Source organism: Hevea brasiliensis, chromosome 2, assembly GCF_030052815.1.
Source record: "Hevea brasiliensis isolate MT/VB/25A 57/8 chromosome 2, ASM3005281v1, whole genome shotgun sequence".
Lineage (NCBI taxonomy): Eukaryota > Viridiplantae > Streptophyta > Magnoliopsida > Malpighiales > Euphorbiaceae > Hevea > Hevea brasiliensis.
In genome coordinates, this window is record NC_079494.1 from 99,028,930 (window position 1) to 99,045,254 (window position 16,325).

At 30.6% G+C, this 16,325-nt stretch overlaps 1 protein-coding gene and 1 non-coding gene across 2 annotated transcripts; one reads left to right on the plus strand and one right to left on the minus strand.

Annotated features, from left to right (window-relative positions):
- The first annotated feature begins 3,963 nt into the window (after positions 1 to 3,963).
- Positions 3,964 to 6,184, plus strand: LOC110644329 (polygalacturonase-like). The gene is made up of 4 exons (XM_021797036.2): positions 3,964 to 4,431; positions 4,864 to 5,153; positions 5,258 to 5,486; positions 5,574 to 6,184. Exons 1-4 carry the CDS (start codon positions 4,006 to 4,008, stop codon positions 5,793 to 5,795), a joined length of 1,167 nt encoding a protein of 388 aa, XP_021652728.2. The 5' UTR covers positions 3,964 to 4,005; the 3' UTR covers positions 5,796 to 6,184.
- A 7,305-nt stretch (positions 6,185 to 13,489) lies between these two features.
- Positions 13,490 to 13,596, minus strand: LOC131178109 (small nucleolar RNA R71). The gene has a single exon (XR_009147242.1). It is a non-coding gene; the product is annotated as a small nucleolar RNA R71 (small nucleolar RNA).
- Between the last annotated feature and the right edge of the window lie 2,729 nt (positions 13,597 to 16,325).

Below are 16,325 nucleotides of genomic sequence, written 5' to 3' on the forward strand. Positions count from 1 at the left end.
CAAATCCAAAGACTATAACAATTAAAAAAAAAAATTAAATTTCTGACTTTATAAAATAGAAAATAAATTGTGTCAAAAATATTATAAAATAAACATTTAATTTTAAATTATAATTTTAATAAATTTTTGAAGATTATTTACTGATTTGTGATTTGCGTTTTTTTTTTTTTTTCTACTATCTGTAAAGGATGGATTAAGCATTCATATGTGGGAATTGTTGTGAACTAAGAACGATAAAAGAAAAGCAAAGCAGGCGAAGCATGTTTCTGTAGTAACTTTATATGGTTATTAACATAAAGGGAGAAAAAGCTTTATAATATAAAGTTAGGCAGTTTAATTTGGTATGATATGGAGAAATAAGCAAAAATAAAATGGATAAGTCTAATTAATATATATATATATATATATATATATATAGAGAGAGAGAGAGAGAGAGAGAGAGAGAGAGAGAGAGAGAGGCTTTTTATTTCATCAAATTAATTCTTTTTATTTTTTTAGTTTTTTTTCCCAATTTTATTGTGATGCTAATTTCTAGTGAAATTGGAAGCTATAAGTCAAACATAGCCCACCAATTTCTAATTCTCCTTATCATGTTAGCAAGGTTAGCAAAAAAAAATAAAAAATTTGCCCGTTCTCTCTCTCATGAAAGTATATAAATGTTAGAATTTCTATTTGAAAGAGATGGATAAGTGAAAGACATATAAGGATAAATACTCATAAACTTATTACTTTAAAATTTTAGCTTGGATGTAGTGTCAAACCCATAAGTATGTTATTTAATAAAACTATTCAATAAAAGATTCTTTTTAGGTGCTTTGAGCTCCTCGAATGTAAAACAATAATTAATATCAGAGTCAATGATTTGGTAGGAATGAGTATAGAGATAACTGTCTGTAATTCTCGTGGCGGTCTAATATGTGGATGCACGTAAATAGACTCTCGGTAGGCTTAATAGAGCTAGAAAAAAACTCTTCTGGAAAAAAGCAGACTAAAAACGACAAACCGATGGAGTGCTAACGTGGCTATTAGAGGTGCATTTAGATAAGCTTAGTGGAGTAATTAAGCTCTTGGTACATCTTAAAGACATATAAATGAGAAGGCATTGTCTAGGAATGGCAACGGGTTGGGTTTTGAGGGTGCCATATCTTATCGAATCCTAATAGGACGGGTTTGGGTATTATATAATCTGGTTTGGGATGAGTTTGGGTTTGAAAAATAATACCTGTGACGGTTTTAGATTTTACATGTTGGATGGCAATTACCGAATTAGTTTATATAATATTTAATTAAATATAAAATATATATTTTTTTATAATAATATTTATAAATTTTTATATATTTTTTATTTTATATAAAATAGAATTTAAATATTTTATGAAATTATTAAAATTTTAAAATATAAATTATTAATTAAAATAATTTTTTATGCAAAATATTAAATAAAATATATAAAATTAAATGGGTTTGAGTTTTTTTTTTTGGTAATAATAATCGGGTTTTGTACGGATTTAAGTTTTAATAATATTAATCGGATTCAAATTTGGGTAGAATGATTTTTGTGCATACTCTACTCGTTGCCATCCTAGCATTGCCTTAAAATTTTGAATTAAATATAATATCAAACGAATGAGTGTGTCATTTTACAAGACTCATAAAAAAATATTGTCTTCATGCGTTTTGAGCTTCCTGAATATCTAATACTGTCATTATATATTAAAATTAAACTATTTTTTTATAAGATGTGTCACATTATCTTTGGCTGATCATATTAGCTTTCAGATGAGCAATTTATTTAGAATGCGTGACTATGATATAATCAAAATAAAATTGAAAGCTGAGTTATTTATTTATAAAAAAAAAAATTTATAATAAAATTACTAAAAATATTGAATTATATATATATATATATATATATATATATATATATATATATATATATATTTAAATTAAGCCAAAAGGATATGCATAATGTCATTTATTTGAAACGCAGCCCAAATACAAAAGAAGTTAGGTGCCTCAACAAGAACTTGTTTCGGTAAGCTCATTTATGACAGCCGATTTCTTCAATTTCGTATTCACCTTTTCCACTTTCATATTCCCACATTTACCTCCAGGTTCCAAAGATGCATGCACCGATGCGTGTGTACTCATCGGTTCTTCAAAATTGATTTAAATTATTTTTTTTAAATCAATAAATCAAGTAATAATATATTATTGGTAAATAAAAATTCGAAGGATGAAATTGTAATTGACACGGGGAAATAGCCATATTCTTTAATAACTATTATAATAAAGGCGAGAAACATTAAAATGGATAGATGAGAAAACTCATGTTTGAATTATTAAAAATAGTAAAAAAAAAAAAAAAGGAAAAATCAATTTAACAATCAAATTAAAAAAAAATTCGAATAATAATAAATTTTTGTATTAATCATTGTAATAGGAAACTAAAAATAGCAAAAAGAACAATAGTTTGCTTCCTTTTTTCCTTTTCTTTATGGTAAACAATGTCTTGCTTAATTAATAAGCATACATAACAGATTGTGATAGAATACTATAGTTAAGAAAATGTGTATAGAAGATAAAGAGTGAAAGAATTGTGAGAAAGGAATGGTTATAACAAAGCAATGGAGCTCATAAAATATATAGTGGAGCTCCGGAAATAAGTAAACCAGAAGGTGATGACGATGGAGGCAGCTTCCTCTACACGTTAAGGCTCATGTGCTTGCCTTTCAGATTTCATTCCTTAATTATTGTTAGTAACTAACCATTTATATGTCCTATTTCTCAAGCAAATGAACTTCTACGTGCACTTGTTCTTTTATGATCGTTTCTCTTTTCCTCAGAAAATTTTCTGTTGCTTGTGTAAATATGCTCTTCAGGTTGCTAATATAATTATTTATTTATTCCAAATGGATAAGTTCTGTTAGCAAATTTCTTATTAATTTTAAATTTATCAAAGCAAAAGGAAAATATAACTTATATGTACATTTCTACCTATACTAAGAAAATTCTTATCTAAAGTCAATTTATTATAGAATAACACAAAATATATGATAGGATTCACATCTAAAATAAATGAAATTCAGATGTCGATATGTCTTGAATTCATAATTGATCATCAAAGAAAAAATAATCATAAATACATAAATTATTCAAAAACCCTGAAATTTAATTGTTGTAACATATGTTTTGTTACTTACTATATCAAAATTAGCAATTTCACTCATCCCTATAATATAACTAATAAACAGTATGAGATTTTCTGGATAAAATCCTTATTGCTATGTTAAGTTTGTTCTTATTTCTTATTATCAAAAACAAAAATTTATACTTATTAAAAAAATTATTCAGAATTTAATTTAATTAAAAATAAGAATTAAGATATAACGGGAATTTTATAAGTTTATGATTAAATTAAAGAATTATTTTCAGTTTAGACTTATTTGATTCAGTAGTTAAAATATATTATTTCCTTTACTAACCTAAATTTGACTCTCTACTCCCTCAATTTCCTACATATATATATATATATATATATATATATATATATATATATATATATATATTAATCACTCAATTATAGAATTATGGATTAAAATATAATTATTTTTTTAAACGAAGTTCTTAAGAATCCCCAACAAAAGTAGGCATGCAAAAAACTATATTAATCAATTAACAACTGAACAACTACAAGAATTTATAAAATTAAAAAAAAAAGGGAAGGGTGGCAAACTATTTATCTGAGTGGACAACCCATTATTTTTAATAGTATAATTGGCCAACTTTTTTCTTTTTTTGGATACATTGGAAGGTATTATTGGCCAACCATGATTAGCAAAAAGTACAGGGTCTGAAGTAAGATTATATTAATTCTGATGTGCTCTTTGCATTTTGTTGTCTCAAACCACTATATATAGCCCCTTAGAGATCAAATCTATCCATCTTCCTACAGCCCTTCAAATACAAACTCTCAACTCTCTCTTTCTTACATGACATATCAAAATGAGTCCTTTTGTTCTTGCTTTGCTCTTCATTTCCCTTACCTCGTCCTTAGCAACAGGAGCCCAATACAATGTGCTCAGTTATGGGGCCAAGCCAGATGGCAAAACTGACTCTACCAAGGCTTTCCTGGCTGCATGGAAACAAGCCTGTGCTTCTAGTAGGCCCGCCACCATTAAAGTACCGGCAGGGAGGTTCTTTATCAGTAAAATCCTTTTTCAAGGTCCATGCAAGAACAATGCAATCTTAATAAGTATAGATGGCACGCTTGTGGCTCCATCTGATATTTGGGCTATTGGTAATGCTGGAAATTGGCTCCATTTTGAGAATGTTAATGGGGTTACGGTTTCTGGAGGCGTACTTGACGGTCAAGGCACTGGCTTGTGGTCCTGTAAGGACTCTGGCAAGAATTGCCCCAGCGGTGCAACGGTATGTAGAAAAATAATCTGAATATCTGTTTACTCCCGCCTTGATGATTAGTTTGCAATTACTGAGTTGCATATGAAAGTGATTATCTTAATCAAATAGAAGTTTAACTGCCATTAGACTAGTGTCACAGTACTTTTAAATGCCCGTCTCCTAGCGTGTCTGGTTCAAGTTACAAACTCTGGAAGCCACCTCCCCCTTCATTTTTGTTATGGGTAACAAACCTTCCCCCTCATTTTATTTGGAAGGCGTAGATTCCCAGGTTCCATGTAAGCCTGTGTTTTGAAGGTCTAAACCTAGGCAGCATCAGTACTTTTTTTTTTTTTTTAATTTTCTTGCTTTTCCAATTTTTGAGATGATTTTGACCTCTTTTTTTTTTTTCAAGACACGGTAGTAATGATGAAATATTATATTCTTCGTTATGCTTATGTGCAGTCCTTGCGCTTTTCTGGCTCAAGAAACATCGCAATCACTGGGTTAACATCCCTAAATAGCCAAATGTTCAATATTGACATCAATGGCTGCCACAATGCGAAACTACAAGGGATTACAGTTTCCTGTTCTGGCAACAGCCCGAACACCGATGGCATCCATGTTCAAGAATCAAGCGATGTAACAATCTTGAACTCAAGGATTGGAACCGGAGATGATTGCGTTTCAATTGGCCGTGGCACCACCAACTTGTGGATAGAAAACATTATATGTGGTCCAGGCCACGGGATCAGGTACTTTGAATTAATTACCACTTCTATATTTATATGATCATGTACTACCATATGCTAGATTTTTACGATGCTGAAAATAGAAATTAATTAATGCTTGCTTGCAGCGTTGGAAGCCTCGGCAAAGATCTTCGAGAGGCTGGGGTGCTAAATGTGACAGTTAAATCAGCCAGGATCACCGGTACTCAAAATGGGCTAAGAATCAAGTCTTGGGGCAGACCCAGTAGTGGATATGCTAGGAACATTCTCTTCCAACATGTTGTTATGACCAATGTCAATAATCCCATTGTAATCGATCAAAATTACTGCCCACATAACAAAAATTGTCCTGGCCAGGTAATTAAACAAAAATTTGATCAAACTGTATAAAGTTTTTTTTTTTTTTTTTTTAAGGTAATATAATATATTTTGTGCATGAAACAGGCTTCTGGTGTTAAAATTAGTGACGTGACATACCAAGACATCCATGGAACATCAGCGACAGAAGTTGCAGTGAAATTTGATTGCAGTAATAAATATCCATGCACTGGAATCAGAATGGAGGATGTAAAGCTCACTTACAAGAATCAACCAGCAGATGCATCCTGTAACAATGCCGATGGAAAGGCTTCAGGTGTCGTCCAGCCCAGTAGCTGCCTATCATAAGTGGGAAAATGATTTGCTGAATTCCAGTGTCAGGGGTTATTTTATAGGGTTTGTTAAATCATAGTAAAGAATTATAGCATTGATACATACAAACAAGTGAAATTGTCCTCATAGCCTTGTAGTAGTAGGGACAGAAAAATAAAAAAATAATAAAAAAAAGGAAAAATCAATTATATACACACGATTTCGTGTCATTAAATTGGACTGAAAAGTGCTTTTCGATTTATATATAGTTGAGTAGAATAATAATATGCCTAAATCCAATACTTCAAATGCTTATAACGTATTGTAATTCCTCCTATGTAGTATCTACCAAGCAAAATAAATTCCTTCTGAAAATTCTTAAAAATAAAACGGTTAATCAGAATTTAAATTCTTAATTTCTATAAGATGAGATAAATATTTTCCCTTAAAAAATAGATATACATGTAACCATGATACCATTACTATGAGTTCACAAATTACAAAATAAAATTTATAATATAAATAAATATGAAATGAATTGATGTTAATATCTCACTAATATATTTAACTATCTATCTATCTTAAATATATTTAAATATTAAAGCTATATATTCAATTCTTTCTTTTTTGTTTGCTTGAGAGTTTTCTTTTTTCATCAACAGGAGATCTAGATTATAGGCTGGGTGTACTAGGTTGAGTATGTTGACTCTTGGCAATTTCTCCGCTGGTTGTTTCTCTCTTACTTCTTCTCTTTCTCCATTAATAAATTTTTTTGCCTATCTAAAAAAAAAAGTTTAAAGCAAAGAGAATGTAACCCTCTCTTTATTTAGTATTTTTATTTCTTAGAAATTTTTGAATTTTTTCTCTATTTTTCTACATTTTGATTGAACCAATTAATATATATTTTTTTTAATTTTAAAATTAATATTTTTATATAATTATTAATTATGACACTGGAAATATGACTATATTAATTATATTCATTATATATTACTTTTTTTTATTTTATGATTTAAATATTTACAATTTTAATTATTACATACATTAAAATAGTGTCATATGAAATTTGCCTTCTCTTTGTTTCCTCTGTCTCTGATTGAAATGATATTTTAGCGATTTGACATGAAATTTGAATAAGTATTCTCGTGGTGGTTTTAGTTCATAAATTTAAATATATTTTATTTATAGAGTATTTGGAATAAATCTTGAAGATATTAAATTAAATTAAATAATTATTTATATTTATAAAAGTGAATTTTCTTTTCATGATTTATTAAATTACTTTAAGGTGATATTGTTTTGTAAATTAATAAAATTTAATAGTGATTTAAATGTTTTGATTTGAAAATTGATATTCAAAAGTACATGGATGGAAAGCATAATTCACTGCTCGCAACATTTTAAATTTTTGTGGTGACAACATAATTTTCAAAGGTTAAGGGCCAAGTTGTAATTTGTTTGACATTTGGCAGCTTCCTTATCACCCATTTTTAGCACATCCGACTGATGATTTTTTTTTTCTCCAGCAGAGAAGAAGAGCGGATAAGTTAATAATATAAAAAAAAAAAAGTGAAAGGAAAGTTCTTAACTCCATTTTCATGGAACATCAACCAAAGAGGTAGGAAATTAGATTTTAAAGATGGTAGGTTTTAGAGAGAGAAATAAATGGGTGTATTTAGAGAGAAAAAAAAGTAGAATTCAAGTTAAATTTTATGCTTTCAATATTTATATGAATTTTTGAAATAAATTAATTTATTTTTAGATTTTTAATTTTATTAGAGTTTAATAAATTAAAAAACATATAAAAAAAAGATTTCTTTTTAATGGGTATATTTTATTATTATTATTATTATTATTATTATTATTGAGAAAATAATTTATATGAAAATTAGATTTTTTTTTTTTTAAGGAAAATGTTATATTGGTGCATGCATGTTATATAAGATATATTAGTGTGAGAATTAGAATTTTTACAGATTTCTTAATTTTTTATGAGAATTATATGTATTTTAAAATAGATGAGAATTTATAGTAAATTTTAGTAATTAACATGAATTAATGACTAATTATTGTATTGGTTAATGTATGTCTTTTTAATTGTATGTCTTAATATAAAATATATTGTATTTTCTTGATGAAATAAGTGGTTTAAAATTTTCAATTATGCTAATTAGATTCTAAAAAAATTTCTTGATAATTTTCTTATGCAAAATTGTAGTATTATGAATTTTATATTTCAGATTTATATTTTGTCTCTATTTAATAAAAGCATTATATTTTTTTAAAAAGAAAAATGAGCTTTGAATAATTATTAAATTTAAAAATAATTGGAAGATAAGTTTAGATTATGTGAGGCCTTGGATGGGTAATTTATTTTAAATAATTTATTTGTATAGAAATTGTATTGGTATTCTTGTTTTGAGCAAGGAGGTAATATTGGGTTTTTAAGGGAGGTGCTAAAATGTTATGGAATTTTAAAGAAACATTATCATATGAAATGTATTTCCAAAAGAGTTTGTAAAAAAAATTAATAAAGTTGAGCATATATGGAATGATTTTTATTTTATTTTATTTTATTTTATTTTAAGAGTTAATAGAAATACATATGCAGCCTTCAAATCCAGTCTAAAGTAGATAAGTTTATATATATATATATATTTCTATTATATGTCACGATTAGGGCACTATTGATTTCTACACTTTATCTTCCTATTACCTTAGTTGTGGAGAGAACTTTTGTTGCCCTTAATATGCTTAGTGTTGGATTTGATTTGTTTAAATTAAATTTTAAAATGAAATTTATATTATTTAGTGAAATATATAAACATCATTTTTTTATTGTTCAATACAAGCATGTACATAGTTTTGAGACCTGAAATGAGTCAGTCAATTTGATAATGTATGTTGTTCAGAAATTATATGCTCTGTCATGACTTTATGTTCAATTAATTAATTTATAAAAAAAATATTTTAAATTTGGTTTCAGGTTATATTTATCCTATTAGTGGATGATGGGTAGGACAGAATTCATTTTCAAAATTTCACCATATTATAACAATAATTAGTTTAGAATTAATTCGTTTATAAATTTTATCACTTTCAATATAATTTAGTACAAGTTTAATAAAAAAAAAATTAGAACTATGAAGAAAAAAAAAAAATAAATTAGAGTAGTTGAAACTCAGTCGAAAATTTATTGCGAGCCTTAAACTAAATTTGAACTCCATAACTCAAAATAAATTTAGGTCGCGCTCGATCTTGAGCTCAATAAAATTAAATTGGGCTGAGCTCAATCTTGCCTCTAGCTCAACCCATTTAAGGTCCTCATTACATGTGTAGGTGGCGAGTCATATGGATATCAAAATTGAAAATTTGCATGGATTGACATATTGCATGGGTGAAATTTTCCCTTATATATTAAGTATAGAATTTGTAAGTTGTAATTAGTGATCTCTCTTGCTTAGAGAGAGAAAATCCTCTCAACCAGTTTTACTTGCCGTTGGTCGTTTTCTCTCGGATTTTGCCAAGCGTGTTCTCCATTTAACTTCTCCCATCTCTAGAGGCAGGGAAGATGGTGTTTCCGGTTCGATCGTGGTCCCCCTTTTCTCCCTCCCCCCACCTCAAGTTGGTTGTTTATAGTTTCGAGTTTGTTTTATTGGTAGCAGACCTTTGATCTTCATGGAGAGAGTGACTTGCTGATAGTCTGTGGCTAGGAAGTAGTGTTGGTAGTTATGCTTGCAGGTGTTGTTTTCTCTTGGTTTTGAATGTTGTTCTCTGCTTGAGGGGAAGCGTTAATCTTGGCTTAGAAGTTTGTACTTCGGGGCTTTATACTTTTTTTATCTTTGTGGAAAGCTCACCCTAAAAGCTATATGAGACTGAGAGGCTAGACAGCTTTGCTACGTCACCTTCCTGTGGCTGTAGAGCTGTGCTTTAGTCTTTGGATAGTGGAGACTTGGAATTCCTTTGCTGTTTTGGATGGCGTTCCAGTAGAAATCTGGATGGCCTTAAGCTGCTCAGGTTGTTCAATCGGAGCTCTGATTATAGGTGATCGATGACATGTTCTCTGCCTAGTTTCTCAATCAATGGTTAAGTTTGGTGTGGCAGACGGCCAATGGCGGTGAAATGCATGGTCCTGTTCCCTCCCCTATTCAGCCTAGGATTTCCAGGTTGGGAGCGAGTTGTATATGGAGTTTGCCTTACCTTATAGACTTGATCTGTGGGCCTTCATGCTCTCGACTACTATTTATTGTTCTGGACCCAAATTTGCATCTTTGAAATGCAATAGTTACTATTTACGGTTAAAAAAAATATACCTGACTTTTTTTTTAAAATTTATTATTTTTATAAATTCTTGAAATGCATTATTCAATGAAAGCAATACTTTTACGTATGTGACTTAAATGACATTTCAACGATTTGACATGAAAGTGGAATAATCATTTTCATGGTGGTTTTAATTCATAAATTTAAATATATTTTATTTATGAATCAGAAGAGTATTTAGAATAAATCTTGAAGGAATTAAATTAAATAATTATTTGTATTTATCAAGGTGATTTTTCTTTTCATGATTTATTATATAAAATTTAGTGGTTATTTCATAAAAAAATAACATGATTAACTTCATTTGGTTCTTAAGAATATAAGAGGATACTTATACACTGTGATTAGTAAATTTTTTTTAGGAATGTTTTGATTTGAAAATTGATATTCAAAAAAATATGGGTAGAAAGCATCATTTACTGCTGGACTTAAAAGTAACATTTTCAAAGTTTTGTGGTGAAAACATAGTTTTCAAAAGCTAAGGGCCAAGTTGTAATTTATTTGACATGTGGCAATTCCTTGATCACCCATTTTTAGCACGTGGTAATTTGTTGGATTTGCTTTTGATGGGCTTAATTTCTAAGACTATTGGTTGCAGAAGTCTTCCAGACTGTTGTAAATTGCCAAAACCAATGCAAACGCAACTCAATTATTTTATGGTGCTTAGGTCATTCGAGCTAAGAGGGAGAAGTGTTCTAAAATTTAAGGGTTTTATTCTTATCTAGAAATAGTCCATTTAAGCCTTAGTAGGAATGAATTCTTGTTTGTTGATAAAAAAATTTTTACTCATATAGTTAAAGACACCATTTTGTGGTGTGATAATTAAAATAGTGAATAATATTGAGTTTTGTCTAAAAGAGGTTGAGAGGACTAACTAATATATTTATTATTTACAAATTATTGTGAGAGTTCTCTTGAGTGTAATTGGATTAATATCTAGTATATCTTTGAACTTGTAATTAATTATTATATTTTATTGATAGTAGAAGATAGCATACCCGTGGACATAACTGTTACACTCATTTCATATAGGTATTTTAGGATAGTTTTGTATCCATTTTGTCCTTATATTTTAGTATATTTTATGATTTTAGCTTTATTTTAGTTTATTTATTAACTTTAGATACTTTATATTTGATTTTTGTAATTTTATTGTTTTTTATAGGATTTTGTGGTAAATCGAAGATCAATGAGTGTATTAGGAAGTAATTTGAAGAAATTTGGAATTCTTTAAGCATGGAGGAAAGTTGAAGAAATCAAGCTTTGAAAGAGCAAGTTAGTCGAAATTTGCTTGAGACTTTGCTTATGATGTTGCTTAGGGTATGCCATATAAGCTTAACCTTAAGCCTGTTCAAGCTGAAAGTTAAGCACGGCTTAAATCCTACACATTCAAGCTTTTACTCCACAACCTGCCGAGAATTGCTTAAGATCCTGCTTAAGGTAAAGCGGCAGTGCTTAAGGTGCAGCACAAGTCAAGCTGAAAGTCAAGTATGAGCAGAAAAGTCTATTTTACTCCAAGGCTGCCGAGATTTGCTGAGGGTCTGCTTAACCTTAAGCAGATAGTGCAACCAGAAGCTGAAATTTGCTAAGAAACTACTTAGGGTTAAGCCGTACCCTAAGCAGACTGCCAGAATGTGAATAATGCTGCTGACTTGGATAATTTTACACCTCATTTCCTATCCACTTCTTGGCTCTTATTTACTTTAAGGGCAACTTTTTGGGACCATGTAAATTCATCATTTCCTAGTTTTTGCCATAAGGGGAAACAGGAGAAAACAAAAAGGAAAAAAATATAAATAGAGAGAGGAGGAGAACGCTATTTTTCTGGAGAAGAGCTGCTGCAACCATCTTTTGGAGCTCAAGAAACCAAAGTTTTGAGTTCTTCCACTTGGGTTTTTCTATTTTAGTCCTCTTATCATATTTTTCTTTACTTTTCCATCAATCTTTCTTGTAAATACCATAATGAGTGAGTAAACTCTTTAGATTTCAGAGTTGGAAAATATGTTTTAGATTAATTTGTGGATTTGGACTGGGTATTTCCTTATTTTACATAAATATGAGTTTTGATTCCTTCCTTGTGTACTTGATTTACTTGCCTAATATTGGTACCCATTGGGTATTGTGTTAACTTTGATTGAAGGACCGAAAGGTGAAAGTCATTGATAGATAATCAAGGATTGGAACTTAAAATCACATAGATTTAGAAATAAACTAGGATTTTAAGAGGAATTAATGATTGGTTACAAAACTTCATGGGTTTTAAAGTAATCAAATAACATACGAAAGTAAGTTTGGTTATTTTAGAACATACTTTGGTTTGCTTGAAAAAGATATCAAAGGAATTTAGAATCAATTTCCTTCAAACTCTATTTTTCTCTTAAAATTGGAATACCCAAGGCAAATCTCAATTAATTTATGTATAAACCCCCAACTCTGGAATCACTTTTAACATAATTAGACTTTGATTTAAATTACCCATTATTAATTTAGTTTAATTGCAAACTAGATTTAGAATTTATTTGTTTGCTCTTTACCCATTTCAATTAGATTAATCAATTTACCTTGCTCATTTATATTTACCATTTATTCATCAATCATTAGCCCAAATAATCGCTTCATTCATAGTTTGGTACTCAAACGGCAAATCCTCGTGAGAACAATACTTGACTCATCACTCTATTACTTGAGACGACCCGTATACTTGCGGATACGCCCAACAAGTTTTTGGCGTTGTTGCTGGGGATTTGATTTTTGTTTGATATTGAACGATTGTTTGTTTGGTTAATTTGGGCATTTTATTTTATTTTCTTTTTACCATTTTACTTTGAGAATTTGTTTATTTTATTTTTCATGTGCTTTATTTTATGAGAAGGATAAAAAGTGAAGAAATCAATTTATTCTTTGATCCAGAAATAGAAATGACAGCAAGAACTTTAAAAGCAGAATCTAAGAGGAGAAAATTTGAATTTAAAGCTCAACAACAACAAGAAAGAGCACAAGAGCAAGAGCAATTACAAGAAGAAATGGCCAATAACAATAACAACCGTTCTGTGAAGGATCATGCCTATCCTAACATTGGGGATTTCATGTCAAGTATCACAAGATCAAGAGTAGAAGCTAATAATTTTGAATTGAAGCTTGCACTCTGTCAGATGGTACAACAATCACAATTTGGGGGAAGTCCAAGTGAAAGTCCACATGTGCATCTAGCACACTTTCTTAAGATCAGTGATATATTGAAGATAAATGGAGTTTCTGATGATGCAATTCGACTCGGATTATTTCCTTTTTCTTTGAAGGACCGAGCTAGAGAGTGGTTACATTCTTTGCCATCGGGTTCTATCACAACATGGGATGAACTTTCTCAAGCATTTTTAGCTCAATATTTTCCACCAAGCAAGGCAGCTAAACTAAGAAATGAGCTGACTTTTTTTAAACCTAGAGATGATGAGAGCTTATATGAAGCATGGGAGAGATACAAGGATTTGCAAAGGAGATGTCCACATCATGGGATTCCTAAGTGGATGCTTGTTCAACACTTTTACAATGGAGTTTCACCCGCTATTAGAAGTACAATTGATCCATCTTCTGGAGGTGATATTATGGAGAAATCTAAAGATGAAGCTTTTTCTGCTCTTGATAAAATTGCTTATAACAACTACCAATGGAGTTGTGAAAGGAATGAGATCAAGATACCAGCTGATATGTTTGAGCTTGATGCCATGAATATGATTAATGCTAAGTTTGATGCTTTGACAAGGAAAATGGACAAGCTAAACATGAAAGTATATTCTTTAGCTGGAGGTTCTAGTAATTTAGTGAATGTTGGGGCTGCAAATGTCAATTGTGCAGCTGATTTTTCTGCACTTAGTCAAGATTTTTCAAGTGAGCAAGTAGATTATGTGGGGAACTACAATAAAAAACCAGGTGGTAACCCATTTTCTGCAACTTATGATCCAGCATGGAGAAACCATCCAAATTTTTCTTGGGGAGGTAGACAAGGACAACATCAAAATTTTCGGCAACCTTCTAGGTATCAGCAACATCAGAATTTTCAGCAGAATAGAGGTCTTCCTCCTGGAATTCCTAAACCTCAAAATGCAGTTGCTCCATCTCAACCACAACAAGCACAACCAAACAAGACAGCTAGAGTAGAAGCTATGATTGAGACTCTACTTGTGAGCCATCAAAGTCAACAAGATATGATTTCTCAATTAGCATCTAAAGTAGATCAAATGGCAACACACAACAAGATGTTAGAAAATCAAATTACTCAACAAGCTAGCTCTTCAAATAACAAAGCATTTGGGAAGCTCCCTAGCCAACCAGAAAATTCAAGGGAGCATTGCAAGGCTATTACATTGAGAAGTGGAAAAATATTGGAGAGTGGAGATAAAAAGATTGAAGAGAAAATTGAAGAAGAGAAAAACAGAGAAGGAGATGAACAAACTGAAGTTGAAGTTAGAATTGAAGCTGAGAAAGAGAATGCAGTGGAAGAAAAAGAAAGTAAGGAGAGAGAAAGCAAAGAGGAAGAACCTAAATATGTAGCACCTAAAGCCTACATGCCACCTTTACCATTCCCACAAAGGTTCTAGAAAGTGAAGTTGGATAAACAATTTAGAAAGTTTTTGGAGGTATTGAAGTCTTTGCATGTGACTATTCCTTTCACTGATGCTTAGCACAAATGCCTTCATATGCTAAATTTTTAAAGGAGATTTTGTCTAATAAGAAGAAGTTGGAGGAATTTGAGATCGTAACTCTCACAGAAGAAAGCAGTGCTATTTTGCAAAATAAGCTTCCACCCAAACTGAAAGATTCTGGTAGTTTTTCCATACCATGTCACATTGGGGATATCAGTATAGATAAGGCCTTATGTGATCTTGGAGCCAGTGTTAGTCTAATGCCATTGTCTATCTATGAGAAAATGAAGATTAGAGAAATGAAGCCTACCACCATTTCACTACAATTAGCAGATGGGCCTATTAAATTTCTAATTGGGGTGATTGAGAATGTTCCTCTGAAAGTTGGAAAGTTTTTCATACCAGTAGATTTTGTAGTATTGGAGATGGAGGAGGATGTACACATTCCTATAATTTTGGTAGACCTTTCCTTGCTACTACTGGAGCTGTGATTGATGTAAAAAATGGAAAACTTACATTAGAAGTTGGGGAAGAAAAAGTTGAATTTAATTTGTTTCAAGCAATGAAAAAGAAAGATGATTCAAATTCATGCTTGAGAATTGATGTGATAGATGAAGTGGTCAGAGAAGTGCTCAAAAAGCAACATCCTGAAGATCCCTTAGAAGCTTGTTTGGTTTATAACATCAAAAAAGGGGATGAGATTGAAAAAGCTATAGAATATGCTACAATCTTGGAAGGAAATCCACCTTTGCCTATGGCTACTATTGAGAAGATTGGAGATTTGAAGCAAGATACAACTTCATCATCAAAGCTTGAAAAAAGTGAAGCACCGAAGGTAGAGTTGAAACCTCTTCCAACAAATCTCAGTTATGCTTTTCTTGGTCAAAATTCTACATATCCTGTGATTGTTAGTGCTAAACTGAATGATTGTGAAGTTGAAAAATTATTAAGAATTCTTAGAAAACATAGAAGGATAATTGGTTATACCATTGATGATATTAAAGGAATACATCATTCTATGTGAATGCGTAGAATTTTGTTAGAAAATAATCATAAAGCCTCTAGAGAGTCATAGAGGAGATTGAATCCAAATATGAAAGAGGATGTGAAAAAGGAAATCTTGAAATTGCTTGATGCAAGTATCATTTACCCTGTTTCTTATCGCAATTGGGTAAGTCCAGTTCATGTTGTACCCAAAAAGGGGGGCATCACAGTAGTAAAAAATGAAAATGATGAACTAATACCTACAAGGACTGTAACTGGATGGAGAATGTATATAGACTATAGGAAGTTGAATAATGCAACTAAAAAGGACCATTTTCCATTACTATTTATAGATCAGATGCTTGAGATTAGCTCATCATTCTTATTTCTGCTATTTGGATGGCTATTCAGGGTTCTTTCAGATCCCTATTCACCCAGATGATCAAGACAAAACCACCTTCACATGTCCCTATGGTACCTTTGCATATCGAAGGATGCCATTTGGACTATGTAATGCCCGAGCTACATTTCAAAGATGTATGATGTCCATATTTTCTGACATGATTGAGGATATTATAGAAGTGTTCATGGATGATTTTTCTGTGTATGGTAAATCTTT